Genomic DNA, 22,588 nt, shown 5'->3' with positions numbered 1-22,588 from the left:
CCTGTGGAGAGTATCTTTTAATTAGTTTGTCAAGTATTAAAATTAAAATACAAAATACTTACTTAATGTTTTCCAACCTGCTAGAATCTGGTTTCAAAGTGTTTGAATGCTTCACCATTTTGCACAATGTGATCACCAAGAAGATAATATTTAGCTGTTGTAACAAATAAAGAATTAGACCACAATGAACAAACAGCTGAAAAATGAATAGCTCTTGCAAATGTATCAATCCATGTTTATATGGAAGATACTGATATAATTTTTTATGTATGCAATGATCAAATTGAGTCTACATAAAAAATACTCTGGCTATGTATGATCAACTATTTAATAGATCATTTGACATTAAATTGCAACCTCATTAAGTCAGTATTATGTGGTAATGATTAAATAAATTAGAACACCTAAATTAGTTTCTTTAGCTAGACGTACTTCAGGACCTAAAAGCCATCTGATGGAAACACTAAAGTGAATTCCTTAGAAGGAGCATTTACATAATGTACATCATGTAATCTACAAAATTGCTGGGTTTGGAACCATAAGTCTTAGTTGTGAGTCTAGCTCTTGATTTTGACTGATTAAATGAGGATAACATCTGTCCAATCTATTCATAAGGCAATTGTGGGGATCAAATGAAATAACATATGATAAACATTTGTTATATAAAGTAAGATGAAGTTTATATAGGTATGTTTTGCCATTTAACTGTTAAAAGCCATCAGTCCTTTTTTTCTATGTCTCTGTATTGTAAGGAAGTAGATACATTCTGACAAAAGGCTGTTTTGAGTCCTTCTAAACATTCAGCTATGCAAAGAATCTAGGTGCAAACAAAAGCAAAATGAGGAAGATGGACTCTGACAAGAAGGAAAATGAGTGGATTCCAAGAGGTCAGCATGAGCTTGCTCAGAGGAAAAGGAGCTGTGTTTTGACTGAGAGACAAAGGTTGGTAATTTGCATTTGTTTCTACAGACACCTGGCAGAATGTTGGAAGAAGAGGAGGAAGTTCCATTTTTATGCTCCAAAAATAGAACTAAGCTACATTGTTCCTGGATTTTTTTTGCCATTTTATTTTTAGATTACTTTTTAAAAGAAAAAAAAAAAGTCACTTTGTGAGCTTTACATTACTTAACAAAATACCAGAAATAGTATATTCAGAAAAGGACCCATTTCACCTATTATAGGTAAGGATGAATTTAATTCCTTGTTGCAGATAATCAGCGTAACTGTGTTACAGTAACATGATCATTTTTACTGAGTCACAATATCACACGATCAAATGATAACACTATTTTATTCATCTTTCACTACTTCTGATTTTATAATTAGGAAAAGTGATATAGGGCAATAAATAAAAATGTCCAAGTCCTTCCTAATGATGAGTTTAGGAGCAGAGCTAAGGAAAGCTTTAATGTAGGCTGTGTATCTATCAAGTCATTTTGTCCACTGTGCCCTATGATTTCTCTTAGATGGAGAATTCCCTCTTAAGGGATAAATTAGGTCAATGGGCAAAATTTTACAAGTGTTGGCAGGTTACATTCTGTCCTTTGATGTTAATTACTTAAGGACAAAAACAGTTCTTTGTTTAAAAAAAATTGAATCATTTCTTAAAATACATCTAGAGAAAAAGTAAATACAATTCTAGAAACATTATCTGGCTTGGCCGGGCGCGGTGGCTCATGCCTGTAATCCCAGCACTTTGGGAGGCCGAGGCAGGCGGATCACGAGGTCAGGAGATCGAGACCATCCTGGCTAATACGGTGAAACCCCGTCTCTACTAAAAATACAAAAAAATTAGCCGGGCACGATGGCGGGCACCTGTAGTCCCAGCTACTTGGGAGGTTGAGGCAGGAGAATGGCGTGAACCCGGGAGACGGAGCTTGCAGTGAGCCGAGATCGCGCCATTGCACTCCAGCCTGGGCAACAGAGCGAGACTCGGTCTCAAAAAAAAAAAAACAAAAAACAAACAAACAAAACAAAAAAAATAAACATTATCTGGCTTAATTTTCCGTAACATTCTAGTTGGTCACAATATAAATAAATACTTGAATTTTCGGAGATGTTATAATGTGATACATTTCATTCAACAAATATTTCTTGACCTTGTTCCGTACAAGGATGTGCTTGTCGTATTGTGGATGAGGTAAGACACAATTTCTGCCTTTGAGAAATTAGAGGTCCTTTGGTAGTATAGTAAATATCTGATTAGGTTTTTAAAGAATCACAGTAAAGTGTATCTCTAATTTTTTTTAAAAGGCAAAAATTAAGAGTGTGTTTTTTTTTTAATTTTATGCAACCCTAGCTTTAACTAGTAAAATTCAAGAATGGTTAAAAACAAGAACTCTATAAACATCCAAAAAATAAACAGAGAAATCAAAACCCAACTAAACAAAAAAACTGACTATAATAGGTAAGATGGCTGCTTTGCAGATTCACAACTAAAATCCTTTAAATCGTTCTCCCTTTGTTTCTGACTGTTTCTTTTTGAACGGCCTGATAAGAACAATTTACTTTCTTTTATCCCAAACTTCTGAACATAAGGGTTTTTTTCCTTGCTCTTCTTAAACAATTTCCTGAAGTGTACAGGACCATAATTTGGTGTTCATAATTTTCTAAGCATATTAACTATTCCCTTGGGAACAAAATATTAGTAGTACTAAAACATTCTGGAAAGAAAGAAGTTATTCATTATCCACTACAATGTATAAAATTTATAAGGAAAATAAAAAATGTGAATGTAAAAAATGTGAACATACAAAGTATTATATTGCAAAAAGAAGAGGAGCAGAAAATGATAAAATCTTAGAAGTGAACTCAAAAGTATTTTTCAGTGGCAAAAATCAGGGACAACTTTCCAATAAAACTGACATACTAAAATGAAATCTACCAATATAAAAATACAATTAAGACTTAAGTATGATAAAGTCATTCTTCTTAGTTAATACTAACCAAGGTGAATATGCCATAGAAAACTTATCTCAATTAATCCTTTAAAAACAGACTGTTCAATGCATTTCTCCTCTTTTGCTCCCCTCACTTAACTGAGGTTTTTAACATTACATGTGTTTAATGCATCTTTCTAGTTACACATACAATATATTCACAATACAAGTTCAGAAAATAAAGAAAATTACAGAGGAAAAATACAGCTACAATCGATCTATATCCAGTGGTAGCAGGCAGCACTTGTATACCCATTTTACAAATAATTGAGATGTGTCCTTCCAAAGATTACTTAGCTACTATATTGTCAGGGCTGGGATTCAATATACTGTGGTCTGGGCTCTACAACCCACAGACTTCCCATATAAAATTAACCAATTTATTCTGGGTGAAAAGATTAGAAGTCTCCTAACAAAGATATACTAAGTCTATATTAAAAGGTTCCATTTCTATAAAAACGAATCCAACTTAAAAATCACTCAGAGATGAATGAATTGAAGATAAATAAATTAACATATAAAGTACTGCCTCAAAGAAATCCTATTTATGTTATTTACATAATAGGTATGCTCATCAAATGACTTCCGCCGGATGGATTTGCCAGAATTAACTAATTCTCCATTTCCTTTGTAAAACACTACCATCCCACAATCAGCAACTGGCCATGCTTCTACTCCCACTAGTCAAGTTGCATGCTTAACAACAGTTAGTTGTATTTTTTCTAAACCTGTTTATGTCATTTATACTTTTACATAGCTAAATATCACATAAGCTCATAAATCCAAGTGCAAATGTAAGAATAAAATTTTTTAAGCTGTTTCTAACATATTTAAAATGGAATGCTTTAAAAGATTTGAAAGTGAGTTTCTTTAAAGACAACTAAAAGTATTGGAAAAATAATCATAACTTTGAGGGATCTTTGGGCTCAAATTACAAGTGTCTGAATTCTCCAACTTGAAGAAACTGAAAATAAAACTTTTAGCTAATGCACTAATATCTACGTGTAAAGAAATTTATAGTTAAACCCAACACTAACTTAGCCTCTGAAACACGACTTGAAGGCATACAAATAATGAGGCAATGGTATGTGGAAGCGGACAAAATATCATCATTTCAAGACAAATTAATTATGAAATAAAGCATATGACATATTATAAATCGTCAGATGGCAAAATAATGCTGAATAAGATTTTTCTTTTTCCCAACTCAATAAAAAAATTTCACCAATACATCTTATTTACTAGTCTTATTAGAGAAATACAAAAATTTTTATATCATTTTGATGCTCAACAATTTATGTTACCACCAACATATATGACAATAAAATATCTTCTGGAATTAAAACAGAACATATACTGAAACACAGATACATTCTTTAAAATGTGGTTTTACAGTTATCTTATTTTCTCCAATGTTAAAAAAATGTAATGCTAAATTTTAGTTTGATAGAATAAATATTGTTGCTGCAATCTTTTTCAGGAGGCAATACATTCTGATAATTATAATTTTGCAGAGGAAAATATTCCAAAAATTTTTTCCCCTTTCTTACTTCTTTCTTGTTTTCTTAAAATACAACTGTGGAAATGAGAACAAGAGGCACAGGGGCAAATAAACACATCTATGATAAAAATCTGTAGTCATTTTAAGACAAAAAAGGTAAGTTTCAAATAAACTCCTGGCTGCAAGTCTGAGTTCCTTTCTTCTTTGCATTTTTCTCATGACATAAATGGCTCTTTCCAGCCATATACTTCTGAGCTTTCCCCCTCTCCCTTGCCCCCACCAATTATAATAAGTGATTTCTTTCTCCTCCTTACTTTTACTTTTGCCCAATTTATTTTTCTGCCTTTGATACACGTTTACAAAATAAATCACAACCATCACACATGGTATTTCCCCTATTTCTCAATGGAAGGCAGGCAAAGAGGCAGGGAGAGAACAATGTCTCTACCATCCAATTGCTGCTCTTCTCCCTTGAATTCCAATGCAGCCACTCTTTGACCCTCTTGCTCTTTGTTTTTTCTTTTCAGTGTAAATACTACGAAGTTTAAACATAATATTTTGGCATAGGTTGAAAGGCTGCATGCATCAGTGAGAAAGGAAAAAGGTGGAGTTACAGCTGCGCACACAAACATTTGTCTAAACTTGGTAAGTACATGCGGTTACTCAATTATCCACACAGAAGCCACTACTAGTAAGTATAGGCTATTAGGATTGTGGTACATACATATGACAACCCACTAGGCTAAATGTCTATGCTAATAATTAATTCTGGAGATGAAACAACTCATTCAAGAACCAGATTTTAGCTTAGTTCTGGGCGTGTGTGTGTGTGTGCAGGTGTGTGTACAGGTAAATAGATGGCTATCTCTTAAGAGAAATCTGTTGAGTGAGAACAAATCGAGAAAAAAAAAAACTCCTTATTCAGCCAAAAAGAGTAAGTCATCAAACTGGGACATTTTTTCTCTCTCCCACTGACAAAGATCATTCTTTTACCTATTCCCCAAAAATAATTTCATAATTATTTATAATAATTTGCTGATATAATTTGCTGATAAAATTCAAACTGCTTAATGATATGGCACAGCTAAACATCACCCGTATTGATGAACATAAAAATACAAAGAAGTTTAAAAAAAGAAAAAGGTACCACAGATTATAGGAGTGCACAGTTTGTTTTATGGTCATCAACCTGCTCAATTGAGTCACATCCGTCTGAGCTTAGCAGCTTAAAATTCATTCCACAGCTTGCAGTGCTGACATGGATATGATAAGACAGAAGAACAGAAACATCACTCTGAAGTAACCTAGCTGAACTGCACATGTTCTGACCCTTTTTGTTCTCCCTGGAGCTTTTGCTACCTGGCAAATGCAACTCTAAAGCTATACTTGTATCTCCAGATCTTTGCTGTTGGCCATGCAGAAACCTATTTCTCCCTGGGACTAGCAGCCAGAGAGGTGTTCTGTGAAGAAGACTTCTAAATGAGTGTGTGAGCTGAACTCTTACTGAACTGAATTAATTATTAACGATGCAGATGGAGCTGTCCAAATGATAAGAACAGCTCCTGACGTGTCATGATCCAAGCTTTCATTAAACCATTTCAGGCATACTAATGGTTTCCCACTGCTCATTACTTACCAGCACTTTTCTCATAGATATAATAACTCTAGTGCCTGTAGGCAAGACATTCTATAGAAATGCAGAAGTAGGAAGTTTTATCTTCCTTAGCATATTATTTTTCTTCACAGATTATTATTTAGAAGGTACACCTATTTAATACAACTAAGTGAAACAGTTTCAATTCAGAAAAACTGAAAACGCAAAGCTATACTTTCTAGGAATAGCAATAGGTAATTTTTGTTATGGGAATATTCCTTAAAAGGATAGTATACAATACAATCTATATTATTAAGATTTGTGCCTGAATTGAGTTTTAAATGTCTTATCATCACCAGAGGGAGATATATATATATATATATATATATATATATATATATATATATATATATATATTTTCCCACACACACTGTATAATCATATCATATCTCAATGTAAGTTAGATATTCTTTTGCAAGACGCTGTTTTGTACTCCTATACCACTCTTAATCTCTCTCTGCTGGGAAAATCAGAAAGCAAAGCAATTGCAGGACAATTCCAACAAGATCTGTACTGGGATTGCTACCTACTGGGATTTGTGTTTAAGAATGCTGTTGAAAAGGCCTTTCACATCTCAACCTGAAGGATTTGGTAGAGGACAATAATGACAAGACTTATAAAGTAATAGTGTGCTCTACTATAAATGAACAACATAATAAAATGTCCTTTACCCTTTTTTCTTACTAAAAGCTGAGTATGTTGAAAATTAACTTCTTTTGCTAATTGAAATGTTTTTTTAATGATCTAAAGTCAGTACTTATCTTCACAGGTATCAAATAAATAAAACTACAACATAAAAGGAGTAAACACATGGTAGCCTCATAGGCCAAATATCCCTAAGGGAGTCTTTACATGTTTTCAACATATGTGTTTGACGAAGGTCTTAGGGGAAAATGGAAGGTTATGTCTTCAAGGATCATGCCTCTTCATGTCAGCCATTGAATTCTAGATAGGCTTAGGCTGTGTTAACATATGAACACCAAGAACAAAAACTTGGGCAATCATCGGATTTAATAATTCTGATGAGAAATCAGCTTTCCCAGGAATACTTGAGAATGTTTTACTGGTTTAATTCATACAGGCATTCATCTCAAATTTTCATTTCACTTTGTATAAGTAATTGTATAAAATAAATAAAATAATTAATTTTAATGACAAACAAATATACACTTGAAGTGGTTAAGTTTCCTTCAAGTACTAAAAGTTTTTCTCGATTTTATGAAACACTGCTTAATCATGAAAAGATCCAAAGGAGCTCATTTGTGTTACGTTTTTGAAAAAAAGAAAAGAAAAACTTCTTAAAATAGGAAGTATTTATGTTTCCTTTTCAGAGTTAATAACACCATTTCTCACCATAGTGCTACAACTGAGCAAGTTTTTTTTTTTTTTTTTTTTTTTCTCGCTCTGTTGCCCAGGCTGGGGTGCAGTGGTGCAATCATAGCTCACCGTAGCCTTGTGCTCCTGCACACAAAAGATCCTTCTGCTTCTGCCTCCTGAGTATCTGGGACTACAGGAATGTGCCTCAACACCAAACTAATTTAAAAATATTATTGTAGAGGGGAGGTCTTGCTATGAAGCCCAGGCTAGCCTCTAACTCCTTGCCTCAAGTGATCCTCCTGCCTCAGCCTCCCAAAATACTGGGATTATAGGTGTGAGCCACCATGTCCAGCCCTGAGAGAAAGTTTTAAATACCAAAGTCTAGATACTGTAGCTACACTCCTTTATTTCAACTATATCTCAAATGTGACTAAGGGTAATATAAGACGTTTAAAAATATCTTAATGTCATTATCCTTGACTTGTATCAAATTCATTTAAAAATAGTATTTCTTAAACTAGTATTTTCATTTGGTATCTTCAGTCTTATAGAAGTAATTTTATCTCTAATAAATTTTAAATTGATTTAATAGTCATTCGTTAATGCAACTTAAACAACTTTTTATATACTAAAAAGAATTGAGGTTGTGGATATTCATTTAAAATTCACTTAAAATTAATTCATTAGAATTACATAGTAATTCATTAGATTACTATGTGGAAACTAAGATAATAAAAATTAAGGTAATATTCTTTCACTTTCCTGACATATTCATTTAATTTATAACATGGCCTATATGTAAGCATATTTTTTAGATTATGATGTGATATTTTAGCTTATTAAATTAGAAATGAGAAAAAGTACTTTTAAAGATTTTCAGAAATATTAATTAGTAAATTTATAAAAAATATTTAAAATATACTATTATCCTGTGAGACAGGCATATTTATAAATCTTTGTATAGATAGATAAACAATAAAACAAATTATCCTTGTTTGAATAGCACTGCTAAAGCAGCAAGCTAAAAAGCAAGGGAAAACAGAATCTGCTTACCAGAATAATGAAGGTAACAGGTCCAATGAAGCTCCATATAAAGTAGTTATCAACATGAAGCCAGCAACTATTATGAAAAGAGAAGAATATGCATTAGTAGTTTATATGGAACCTCAACATCACAAGGAAAATAGGATTTTAAAAACCTAACAAACAAAACTATCTTTACATTTGCCTTTGAAGATTCATTTATCATGTGCAAGACCTCTAATAATTCTGAGTTGGCTTTGACTTAACAAAGGATAGTAATTTATTTACTTCAAACTGCTGGTTTTATATTTGATAAAAGCATACAAAATCGTGCTTGTATGGGGAAAATAATAAACATCACTCCACCACTGAATCCTTAAGACTTCTGACTTCCCTAAGAAAGACTTGAAACTCAATATTGCAAATTGTCTCATCATTTTAAAGTCCTACATAGAATTTTCAAAATTTGCCTTTCAGATCTGTCTGAGCTAAAGTGCTTAACCCTACGGAACCTAACAGAACCCCCAAAAACTGTTCAGATGTTATATTTGTTGCAAAACAGTGTAGCAGAAATATAATACCTCCACTAGGATGGATAAATGCTAGAAAAGGAAATCAAAGCACAGAACTCACACAGTATTAAATGATGCATAAACTTATTAAGACAGATTTTACTTAGTGGTTCATTTTTCATATAACATGGAATCCCCACTGAATTTCTTTTATTTGTCTTTCATCATCTGTACAGTCAAAAAGCTTTCTTTAGTCCAAAGAATCTTTATATAACTAATTTTATCAAAGGAAAAAAAAATAAACAGAATTGGAAGGCAAATTCATGCCTCTAGCAAATAAAATCCTTAGAAACATGACTATGTCTAACTTCTGTCACTTTCTGTAAATATCTATACTTTTATGAACGAAAGACAGTGACTTATTTTAATCCTTTCAAACTGCCTGATAAAATATTATCAAAGTAAAACATATGGGATGGAATGTGCTACTGTCACAATTCAGAATGAGAGTTAGCTATAGAGGGTCGGCTGCACAAAGAGAGCTAATGAAGCATTAGCTTAACACTGAGTAGTTAAACCTGTCAGATGCTTTAAGTTCAGAAGAATTTTTACTCAATATCTCTCTAAGGCCAAAAAGTTATTTACTTTTTCAATTTGTTTCAGGTCAATCTTTTGTGTTAAAAAGAAAGTCCATAATTTAGAATCTGCCTTGCCAGAGTACAAATCCTCTGAACCCAGAAAATTACAAAAGACTTGATTGTAATTTGTGCACGGTATGCCCATTCTCTTACCAATAAAGCTTTCAGATGCTATTTTAATCTGTCAGGGACCCTCACTGACAGCTAACAGGCTTTAAAACATTATTCACTTGAAAAACACTCAGGTCGCTTGCAATTACTTACGCTTTTTCTGTTCCATAGCTCTTATAGTCAATAGCAGCTGAAACTCCAACAACTGTGGCAGGAAACAAGTAACCAGCAACATAGTAATATTTTTTCCTTGAATATTCACTTTCAAAAACTTCAACTAACATTAGATAGAGCTGCACACCTTCTAGGCACATCCAAGCAAAAGCCGCCAAAAAGAAAAAGTGTAGAAGTCCTGCAAATATTGGGCATGCAATCTACAAGGGAAAAGAACAAAAAACACAAAAAGAAAACTCATGAATAAAAATAGCCCACTCCAAAATTATAAAATACTCACTAAGAGAAATCACTATTATTTCAAAAATACATTATGCAGAGTAAACTAATGCTTCCTCAAAATACTCTTTTCGTAAGTGGAAACAAGCTAAAAACCCTGCCAAATCTGAATTTGTTCATTATATTCTGAACAAATTCAGAACAAATCCGAATTTGTTCATTATACTCTGATTATCATGTTCACAGAGTATAATGCCAAGTGTGCTAGGTTTCATCAAGGTAGAGTATTAATCTAGAACATTTTTTAGTGAAATTAAATATCAAATAAGAAAACTTCATAATTTCTGTTTGTGAATTATCTGTTATGAAATCTGAATATTCCACTTGTAGATGATTTGCTTCACAAGTCTTTAAAAGTATTGTTTGCAAATATATTATTTCTATTTTTTTCTATAATGGAATTTTAAAATTTTGCTTTAATGACAAAATCCTAGCTCTAATTACCTAAGATTATTTTCCTGTCATATCTGGAGCATTCTTAAATTATCCAAGTGCAGATGAATATAGGGTGAAGCATTAACTAATTAAGTTCTGTTTCTGATATTAAGACCTCATGATGATGAATAAATTGTTCTGAATACAAAGAAAGGATCATTGGTCAGAATGACTATGTAAACAAAACAAGAATTTTTAAAATAGGATCTTTATATTTCTGTATCCCCAGCATTCTTCTATTAAAATTATGTCTTAATAAAAACACAGAAAAATTCGACTGCATCTTAATACACAAAATGAATTAATTCATAATATTAATAATTGGACAGTCTTTTAATTTACTACAAATTGTCTTTCAATATTGCCGTATCAATTGTATCAAGTTACAAGGTCAAACATTAATGTCAGTATCATATGTCACCTCACACCTACTAAAATAATTTTCAGAGATCTAAGGTCAATTAACTCAACCGGTGCTTACCGCATATTTTGTCTTATCAATGCCTATTAGGAAAATAAATTCAGCAATGAAAAGATTGATACAAAGGTTCTTGTGAATAGTATTTCGGTCGCTCTGTAGGCCACGGAAAAAGCAGAAGGTGAAGATGCAGATAGCCAGGCAAACAAGGGAAATGACAATTCCCACCCAGGTGATGACTGTAAGAAGTAATTCATGAACGCCATCTTTATACTGAAAATAAAAAGATGTGAGGAACATTAGCATTCCTGCATTACATCAACTAGAAGAAAGACAGCTTTCACATGTACAGCTCATCTTTTACTACTGAACTCTGAAGAATACTATTCATATGTGTTCAAAAAAGGCTCAATACCAAAAATAAATTTTGATCATATAATAGCATTCAATATTACTGTCTTTTATACTTAAAAAATGATCTATGAGACAGGAAGATTTTACCTAGAAAACAATAAAAGAGCCTAATGATTTCAAAGTATGACTGAATTAACTACATAAACACATGGAAACTAGTTACATGACAGAATAAAGAATACTTATTCGTGATTAAAAACAACTGACATTTTAATGATTTTTCCAAGCCAACACATAAGCCAAGTTTTAAGTTTTTATTTTCTCCTTGGGGTTTTGTATGCTTACATATTGAGAGTTGACACATACAACAGATCTGAGACCGAAATCCTACACTTCTTAAAATATTTCTGTCTTCTGGCTGTCATTGTCTTAATCACAAGAAAGAATACTGAGACATATTCCAGAAGCCAGTTTGACTTTTCAAAAGGTGCAGCTTTGCACAATGTGCAAAGTGGTTAGGAAACTTAAAGCAAATGTTGTAAAATTAGATTCAAACATTCAAGATGGGAAGGGCATGTTAAACTCGAGAGCCTTCTGTCTCTTTTGTATGACCTATTGCTGCTCATTATTTAAATCTTCTGTCGTCTCTACCAAGCTCCTGCCCCAAGGAGGAAAACTTACAAGTCTATAAAGTCGTAACATATGATTTTGAGAAGTAACAATAACAGTGCCAAGACTTCTTAAAATTTGTGGACAGTGTAGAAACAATTAGAAATCAACATTACTTTGTTTGCTTTTTAGTTACGAAAAGCACCCAAAGAATGGGACTATTATACAAGCTGTTTTGAATCTCTGAGGTTTTTCTCTGCTACTAATTAGAAGTGCAAATACTTACTGCAATTTCCCTGTGGGCCATGAGGATTGCAAAATTGGTTAGGTGGCTGCATGCACACGTTGTTCGAGTTTTATTAGTGTCAACCAGCTTGCAGCCCTGGGTAGACCAATATCCCATCATAGTTCTCTCTGAGTAGTTCCAGAAGGAGCAGTTTGCATTGAAATAATTGTCAGGCTGGGAAATAAAATGACAAGATAAAATTAGGATTTTATACTCTAAGATGGCAACAGCAATTGTTTAATATGTGTAAAAGGTAATTTAGATTAAACTTTGCATGTTTCAGACTATAAAGTTTTTCATCAGCAAAATTGTGGACTATGTTATACAAGGCAGGTATCTAGCTTAAAAGGGACTTTATAGTCCGAAACACTCTAAAGTGTACTCTAAATTACCAAGACCCATTTTACACAATTACAATTTCCATTTTATGATTTTACAATCGATGGTACATTAGAATCATTTTTTTTCCTTTCTGATAAAATTAGAGCCATAAATTTGTTCTGAGAAAATTCTATATGGACCAAATGTTTTAAAAATCCATGTTCTATTTTGGGCCCATTTTTGGTTAGTTCTAAGAGATACACTAGCAACAATGTAAATCATATTGTTAGTACCTAAAAGCTCTTAAGAGTCAATCCAATAGGCCAGGCACGGTGGCTCATGCCTGTAATCCCAGCACTTTGGGAGGCCAAGGCGGGCGGATCACAAGGTCAGGAGAACGAGACCATCCTGGCTAACACAGTGAAACCCTGTCTCTACTAAAAATACAAAAAATTAGCCGGGCATGGTGGAGGACGCCTGTAGTCCCAGCTACTCAGGAGGGTGAGGCAGGAGAATGGCGTGAACCCGGGAGGTGGAACTGACAGTGAGCCGAGATCACGCCACTGCACTCCAGCCTGGGTGACAGGGCGAGACTCCGTCTCAAAAAAAAAAAAAAGTCAATCAACTATAGCAGATATGAGTACTGTAACCACACAAATTTATTTTTCTTTGCCTATTTGGAGATCCACTTTTTTATCTGTGGGCATTTATTCACTCTACTTATCACAACAGCCAAACATTCTGCAGACAATCTTCCAATACAGTGTGGTTACATAAGTATCAACTCGCATTCTAAGGCACAGCAGAGGAATCACATCTCCTCAATTGTTTTTTTAAACACAATACTTGGTAACAGTTGTGTCAAATGTGATCAGTAAACTAATGAAAAAAATTCTGCCACACAGAAAGGCAGAGTCCTAAGAGTTAATACTCAGCTATCCTGCTGCTAAGTAAGGTAAGGGTTAATTTTCATTTGAAAACAAATTAGAGTCATTTACATTTTCCTGTTGATTACTGAATTAGCTTTCATTAAGAATACACTTAAGTTCTAATAATCACTGAACCAAGCTCATTTAATTTTATGTTCACAGACTTAAATAAACTTGTGTCTCTGACCTAGTCCAACATTTAAAATTCAAATGGAAAGGTCTTGTCTTTCCTCCCTCCCATCTCCCCAGTTCTCTCCCCATCCCCAGCACCTCAGTTTTGCTTTCCTTTCTTTCTGCTTTTATAACCTTCCATTACTTCATTAGCATACATTAACTTACATCAATGTGTGGCAGGGTAAAAAGCACAGGATCAGTCAGGTATACTCGGCTGGACTCTTTATTGATTGAAACTGAAATGACGTGAGAATTCACTGCAATGGTGCTATTACGACCAATAAAGTCAGCACCCAGTTTAATGGTTGCATTTTCTGTACTAAGGAACTGTCCCAGGCTCCGGTAAATGATGAACACCAACTTTGCAAGCCCTAGGAAGGTAAAAATAGTCACATGATGTACAAAAAACATGCTTGTTAATAAACTAAGATAAAATAAGAATAAAATGATAAAGTCCTAAGGCATTGTTTTAAATCTGCTTTTAAATGGTAAGCCATTTTTTTTGTTATATAAGGAGTCAAATACATTTTAGACTTAATAGGCTTTTGAATAACAACAAAAACTGTCAATTTTTAAAAGACTTCCATCTTACCGTTCCTGCTGTTCTGTTTGACGGTATTTGCAGAGAGCTGGATTGAGCTGCCTGCTCCTTTGATGCCCAGAGGAAATTTAAAGTCCTGGATTTGTCCTTCTGTACTCAGTACGGCAACTTCCAGGACTGGATGAGGGAAAAGATAAAGGAGGTGGGGATAAAAGGATTCTTTAGGGTTAACTAAGGAGGCAAATGATAACTGTATGGAAACTACTGTTTTCTTTTGGCTACTTAAAAAATTTTACTGTTAGGTTTCAACAAAAATCATGAACAAAAAACCAAATTACTCCAAATGATTTAAGTCTTAAATATTCACTTCTCAAAAAAATTTTACATTGTCATTCTAACACCTTCATATTTTTATCTCTTTTGTCATGAACTAATACCAATCTGTTAGCCTATAAGTATGAATAGTGTATGAATTAATACTACCTAATAACTTTCAAGGTTTTATATTTAAATCATGAAGCTAAAAGAAAATATTTCAAACTGATATTTTTTGGCTTTTTATGTTAAGTAACTTTTCAATGACCATTACTTGGCAGTGGTAAAACTAATATGAAGTACAAATTTGAATGTCTTTATGGCATCTATACATCTATTTCTATCTATGATCCACTTTAACATGAAAAATTACACAGGTCAAGTTTGCAGTAATACATTTTTTTCTCTAATTTCTAAAAATAGTGGGCCCAGAAGAATATATTTATGATGAAAATATCATTATGTTAAAACTTCCCATTAATTCTCACTAGTAACCATCAATCTTTACACACTCAAATTGGGCAAAATAGAACCTGCAGGCCAAGCCTGGCATGACATTTGTTTCTGTAAATAAAGTTTTATTGGAACACAATCATGCTTATTCATTTGTATATATGGCTTCTTTACTGCTACAATGCCAGTTAAATATTTGCAAGAGAGACCACCATTGCTTGCAAAGCCTAAAATATATACTATCTGGACCTTTACAGCAAAAGTGTGACAACCACTGCAATCTAAACCAAATTTCAAAAATTCAAACCAAGTATCAAAATTGAAAAACACTTAAGGAAAACAAGTCAATACAAAACACTGAGAACATCTACCTGATCAACATGCCAATGCTAACTTCATTTCAAAAATATAATTAATAGTAACCACTAACAATATAAATGTTTACTGTCTACTGGGAATCACAATACAGATTGTAATTATTTTACATCAACATTCATTTAGATTTTAAAAGGAATGGAAAAGTACATTGCTTTTTTTTTTTTTTTTTTTTTTTGAGACGGAGTCTCGCTCTGTCGCCCAGGCTGGAGTGCAGTGGCGCAATCTCGGCTCACTGCAAGCTCCGCCTCCTGGGTTCACGCCATTCTCCTGCTTCAGCCTCTCGGAGTAGCTGGGACTACAGGCGCCCGCCACCACGCCCGGCTAATTTTTTTGTATTTTTAGTAGAGACGGGGTTTCACCGTGGTCTCGATCTCCTGAACTCGTGATCCGCCCACCTCGGCCTCCCAAAGTGCTGGGATTACAAGCGTGAGCCACCGCGCCCAGCCAGTACATTGCTTTTACAGGAGTTAACTATCTTATATTAATAATTATAATATTTATATTTTATTGATGAAATCTAAGGAATTATATGAAAAATTCATTAATTTACGATATTTAAATTTTAAAAATAATACGTATTCTTTAAAAATGTTCAAAAAACACAGTCCACATTTTTTTTCTGAATGTCACTCTCTTTAATGTCTCTAATGTCTCTATCACCTATCAGCTATTCACCTACAATCCCCTTTTTATTTTCACAAAAATCATCTCATACCATTGTACAGTAATTCTTGGATACTAATTTTTTTAATCTTCTGCAACTTTGTTTTGTAAAATACATCTACATGTAGGTGTAAATATAATAACATTCATAAATTTTTATAAGCAATTAAACCACATGTCAAACCCTGAAATACAAATTTATAATGAGCATCATGTAACTGCTAAAATTCTATCAGCTACAGAAACTGGCTGATACACTTATTTTACTGATATATGTTTGGAAAGATAAAGCAGGTGGATAGATGGATGAACTGTTCTCAGACTCTGTGTGAGGGGCAGGGAGGAAAGAGGGGAAGAAGTTTGATGAAAGTAACTGATTCTTCCTCACAATGAAAGAAGCTATCATATCTTAAAAACAAGACACGATGAAAGAAGAAAATCCTCTGAGTTTTCATGAATCATCCCAAACATAGATATACATGTACAAAGAGTTAATTGCATTAAACAAATATTTACTTATCAAACTTTAATTTCATTAAACAGAAATTTACTTATTAGAGTTTAAAAAATAATGTTCACAGTAAAGAAAAAACTTAAAATTGTTAAAAGTAGTAAGATCATGACTACAGCTCTCAGTAGGTATTTCAAGCTACTTAAGATATTCCCATAAGAAAGTGCAATAATGAACTTTGTAACAATAGATAAATTTATATCAATAAATTTTTAAAAGACAATAGAAACTTTCCTAGAAAAATAAAACTGACTAAAAGAAATTAAAAACCCTAATAGTTTATGACCATTAAAAAACTCAACTGATAAATATATACTGAATTTTAAATAAGATTTCTATTTTCTATTTCAGAAAATAGAAAAAGATGTATCCCTAACTCATTTCACAAAAAATTACAGGATACTTTCAGTCATTAAAATGATGCAAAAAATCTTTAATAAAATATACACACATTTTATAATATCCTGGACAAATTAAATTTATTACTAAATTAAGTTAAAAAAGCATATAGAAATTAATACATTAGAAAATGTATTCATATAATTCATCAAATAGAGAAAAATGTAAAAAGTATTCACAGAAATAAATTCCAACATCCACTTAATATAAAAAAAAATCTTTACAAAAAAATACGAATTAAAGAAAAATTCCTTGACCAGATAGAAGTTTTCTTATCAGAAAGGCTAAACCGTTATGTATCCAAAACGTATATAGCAAACAATAGTGAAAAACTCTAGAAGCATTCCATTTAAAGTCAAAATGATCTCTATCACAGGTTTTATTTAGCATTGTACTAGAGGACCTAGCTTAATGCAGTAGTTCAAGAAAAGCAAATAAAAGATATAAAGGAAAAAACAAGTATTATTCACAGTAAACACAATTAACTACATAGTAATCACGAGGGACTCTAATGATAAACTATCAGAAATACTAAGAATTTAGCAAGGCTGCTATGAGCAACATCAATCGTGTTTCTATACACCAAACAATAAACAATTAGAATATGTAATTTTAAAAGTGATATTATTTATAATAAAAACAAGAAGAATAAATTATCTAGGAACAAATCTGATTTTTAAAAAGTGCAAGACACTAAAAATAAGAAAAATATATAACTTTATAAGAAGACGTAAAAAAAATGAAGAATTACATAATGCTGTTATTTGGAAGAATGCAACAGTTCAATCTGGCACCTCTTTCAAAATCAATCTACAAACTCAGTCCAGTTCTAATCAAAATTCCAACAAGATTTTTGTGTCTGGAACTTGATCCATTGATTTAAAAATTCATATAGAAGAGACATGCCAAAAAGCAGCCAAAGCAGCTCCTCGAAAGACTCAACAGGTATTAATATTACTGAAAAAACCAAAGCAGCAAATAATAGACACTGCTAACATGTAAGACATCATTACAAATCATTAGGGAGAGAAATGGATTACGCACTAAACGTACACAAGGAACTGGTTATTCATATGGGGAAAAATCAAATTAGCTGCCTCTCTCATATAATATAATTAAAAATAAATTTCAGGTAAATTAAAGACATAACTGTAAAAAGGGAGAGGTTTATCATTTACAAGGGAAGTATAAGATCCTTATAAACTCAATGGACAGAACATTTTCCTAAGTAGAAAGCCAAAAGGAAAATATTTCTTAAACAAGATACCAAGAGTACCAACCCTGAAAGAATAGATTGGTAAATCTGACTCATTATGTAAAACAACAGAGTCCTTTTAAAAAGATAAAAAGGTAAAGCCCAGACAGAATAAATACCTGTAAACTACATAATCTTTACAGGATTAGTGTCCAGTATACATAGAAGTATAAAGAAAAAATCAAACAGGAGAAAGTTGTAAACAACAAATTCATAGGAGAGAAAACTAACATAGGTAATAAATCTGTTAAAAAAAATCAACATGAAGCAATCACGGAAATTGTAAATTAAAACAATAACGTAACCAATTCAACCTCATTAGATCAACAAAAGTTATGTCAATAATAAAGTGTCTGCAAAACTAGTAATGGTATTACCGGTGAAAAACTAAATTGGTAAAAGAAGGTAGAGAGCAATTTGGCAGTATTTAGTAAAGCTGAAGGTGGGTATGCTCTACCACTCAAAAATTCTATTTCTAGGGGTTGTGTATGTGTGTATGTATGTCTAGAAAGGCACACATTGGAGCAAGAAGACATACAGAAACTTTCATTACAGTTTTCCTTCTGTCAGGAAAAAAGCAGAAGCCACTAAAATGTCTATCAGCAGTTAATTCTGGGACATTCTTAGAAACAGATCAAATGAACTACAGATACACATGTCAGCATATATAAATGTAACAAAATGCTAAGGGAAAATTATACAATTATGGCCATGTGCAGTGGCTCATGCCTGTAATCCCAGTACTTTGGGAGGCTGAGGCAGGCAGATCATCTGAGGTCAGGAGTTCGAGACTTGCCTGGCCAAAATGGTGAAACCCCATCTCTACTAAAAATACAAAAAAATTAGCCGGGCATAACGATGCATGCCTGTAGTCTCAGCTACTCAGGAGGCTGAGGCAGGTGAATCTCTTGAACCCAGGAGGCGGAGGTTGCAGTGAGCCGAGACAGTGCCATTGCACTCCAGCCTGGATGACAAGAGCAAAACTTCGTCTCAAAAAAAAAAAAAAAAAATACATTTACAGTGTGAAATTAATGTTAAAAATCTGAAAAGTATTCAGTGTACATACTTACAAAGCAAATTTTTTTAAGCTTATTAATGCTAAATAATAAAGGTGACAGCTACCTCCTTCATGATATGATCAGGAAGGAGGCAATCCTGGGAACTTCCACATTATCTGTGATTTTCTTTTTCCAAAAAAATCTGAAGCAAATATGGTAAAATACCAGTATGTGGCTCAGCTGAGTAACTGGTACAAAGATGTTATGCTATCCTCTGTACTTTCTGTATGCTTGAAATAATATATGCCTTATTCAATAGATTTTCTGAACATGAATACACTTGGTTCATTGGAGAGCCATTCAGAGCCTCACTCAGCCAATACTGTAGACAGAATTTTAATATATTTATCTTACTATTTTGCAAATTCTTCAGCAAGTAGTGGCTGTAATGAGAGGAAAGGGGAAGAACTATGACTTCTGCCAGGAGACTTGCACCTTTATGGGCAGGGGCTGGCATCAGCCTGGGTCCCAGAATAAAAACACGGAGCAGAACTGAAGATGACAGGAAGCAGAGCTGAAGCCCAGCCTCAACAATTATGCAGCAGGAAGGAATAGTAAACCTCTGTTGTTGTAAGCAGCTGTGACTTTGCGGTTTTTGTTACCACAATCTAACTACGTCTAAAGTGATGATAAAAATCATGCTGGCCACTCAGCTCATTAAAACAATAAATAAGGCCAGGGGCAGTGGCTCACACCTTTAATCCCAGCACTTTGGGAGGCTGAGGTAGGTGGATCACCTAATCAGGAATTCAAGACCAGCCTGGCCATCATAGTGAAACTCTGTCTCTACTAAAAATACAAAAATTAGCAGGGCATCATGGCAGGCACCTGTAATCTCAGCTACTCGGGAGGCCGAGGTAGGAGAATCACTCAAACCTGGGAGGCGGAGGTTGCAGTGAGCCGAGATCATGCCACTGCACTCCAGCCTGGGCAACAGAGGAAGATTCTGGCTCAAAAAAAGAAAAAAGAAAAAAAAAAGACAATAAATAAAAGGGAATTTTACAATGGATGGATCAGGCTGATAACATCTAAACCATGGAACCAATCTGAAAATCACAAGGAAATAAAACCAAAAATTATGTGCTTGTTGATATGATGCAACAGAAAGTTCTTGTTAAATTAAAAAAACAAAAAGTTAAACCTAGCATGATCATGCCTCTAAATCTAACCATCAGCATACCAGGCAGAGTTAAACAATGCACTGTGGATGAAATAAGCCAAACCAAGAATGTAACAAAGTCTACAAGACAAATTACCCACCTGACTTCCTCAAGAAAAACAAAAAAGTTTAAAAAATATTTTTTTTTAGTATGCAAGGAAAAATAACATTTAATGAAAAAATACTTGGCCAGGTGTGGTGGTTCATGCCTGTAATTCCAGTGCTTTCTGAGGCCAAGGCAGGTGATCACCTTAGGTCAGGAGTGCAAGACCAGCCTGACCACCACGGTGAAATCCCATCTCAACTAAAAATACAAAATTAGCCAGGCATGGTGGTGAGCATATGTAATCCCAGTTACTCAGGAGGCTGAAGCAGGAGAATCACTTGAACCCAGGAGGCGGAGGCTGCAATGAGCCAAGATCGCACCATTGCACTCCAGCCTGGGCAACAAGAGTGGAACTCAGTCTCAAAAAAAAAAAAAAAACAACTCAACTGATACATCTCTCAGATTTATTACTTGGACTTATATCCTGGTTTCAACCAACTATTAATAAATTTATGAAAATGTGAACACGCTTTGTCATCTTTTGAAACGTTTTGTTATTTTTTTAAAGTGTGATAATGGTATTATGGTTTTTTAAAGAGTATGGGCTATATCCATATGAAGTTTCTTACAGTAATCATGACAGGATTTTACAATTTGCTTTAAAATATTACAAGAGTGAGAGGAGTAAGTGGAACAGGATTAGCCAGATGCTGCTAAAGCTCAGTAAGGGGAATTTTTAAAATCAAAATTAAAAACTTCTGCTCTTCTCAGGATATAAAGAAAATAAAGTCACATACTAGAGGGAAAATATTCAGAATGCATATTTCTGACAAAAAGGCTTACAACAAGAATATAAAAAGAATCTTTAGAATTCATTTAATGAGACAAACAACCCAATTAAAAATGGGCAAAAGATATGAACAAACACTTCATAAAAGTATATTTGAATGGACAATAAACACATGAAAAGAGGTTATCAGCAAAATGTTACTTAGCAATCACAGAAATGCAAGATAAATCTACAATGAGATGCCTCCAAGAACCACTAAAAATAAAATGACTGCCAATCCTAAATATTGGTGAGGATGTGGAGCAACTGGAACTCTCATGTGCTGCAGTTCAAGTTTCATATGGTACAACCACTTGGAAAAATGGCAACCAAAAATGGCAGCCAAAAAGTGGAAAAAAATTCAAATGTCTAAGTGAGTAGATATACAAATTGTGGTATATCCTCACAATGGATAATACTCAGCAATAAAAAGGATTAAACTATGGACACTCCCATGTATATGGATAAATCTCAAAAAATATTCCTCTGCATAAAAGCAACAAGATCAAAAGGAGTACTACATACTGTACGATTCCATTCAACTGAAGATCTAGAAAAAGCAAAACTAATCTACATGGACAGAAAGCACATCAGTGGTTTCTGATGTTTTTAGAGCTAGGGTCAGAGGAGAATGACTGCAAAGGAGCATGAAGGGCCCATCTGAGGACACAGAAATATCACCATGCTGATGATTATAAGGGTGTACAATTGCCATACTCCATCAAACTAGACACTTAAAACAGTGTATATTTAATACACTAAATTAATAAAATTGTACTTAAAACAGGTGCTCTTATTGCATATTTTAAATTATACCTCCAAGTTTTTAAATGTCACAATTAGATATAATTATAGTAGACAAAATTATATCATTTTATGGAGTCATGTATTATAAGGGTAAATCATGCTATGAAGTTAAACCAAGAATTTAAGAAGAAATCACTAAGGAGGAAAATCAAATTGTTTTAATAACCTAAGACATTATAGCCATGTCCTCAAGGGAGTGGGAACATACAGAAATAATAGGCTATTTTAGTCCTCATGTCTGAAAAGAGAACAAGACAAGTCCTAGGAAAAAGGTGAATGTTTCCCTCACAGTAAATCAGGGCCCTTCCCCCCACCCCCAAAATTGTTTATACCTTGGAAATAAAAAAGACACAACTATTATTAGAATATGTAAAATGACTTTTTTTTTTTGAGACGAAGTCTTGCTCTTGTCGCCCAGGCTGGAGTGCGATGGCGTGATCACGGCTCACTGCAAGCTCTGTCTCCCAGGTTCAAGGGATTCTCCTGCCTCAGCCTCCCGA

The 22,588-nt window shown here is 33.6% G+C and overlaps 1 protein-coding gene across 9 annotated transcripts in view; it reads right to left on the bottom strand.

The window, feature by feature from the left end:
* The window catches only part of ADGRL2 (adhesion G protein-coupled receptor L2), a 691,023-nt gene that overhangs the window by 12,405 nt on the left and 656,030 nt on the right, over positions 1-22,588 (bottom strand). For all 9 annotated transcript variants that reach the window (XM_063624182.1, XM_063624180.1, XM_063624187.1 and 6 more), the window contains 7 exons: positions 14,267-14,392; positions 13,840-14,045; positions 12,251-12,424; positions 11,065-11,274; positions 9,849-10,069; positions 8,465-8,531; positions 63-154 (listed from right to left, as the gene is read on the bottom strand). In XM_063624182.1, coding sequence (XP_063480252.1) covers positions 63-154; positions 8,465-8,531; positions 9,849-10,069; positions 11,065-11,274; positions 12,251-12,424; positions 13,840-14,045; positions 14,267-14,392 — 1,096 coding nt within the window. The remainder of the gene's footprint in view (positions 1-62; positions 155-8,464; positions 8,532-9,848; positions 10,070-11,064; positions 11,275-12,250; positions 12,425-13,839; positions 14,046-14,266; positions 14,393-22,588) is intronic.

This window comes from Symphalangus syndactylus, chromosome 12 (genome assembly GCF_028878055.3).
Source record: "Symphalangus syndactylus isolate Jambi chromosome 12, NHGRI_mSymSyn1-v2.1_pri, whole genome shotgun sequence".
NCBI lineage: Eukaryota > Metazoa > Chordata > Mammalia > Primates > Hylobatidae > Symphalangus > Symphalangus syndactylus.
This window is presented reverse-complemented; position numbering and strand designations above follow the sequence as displayed.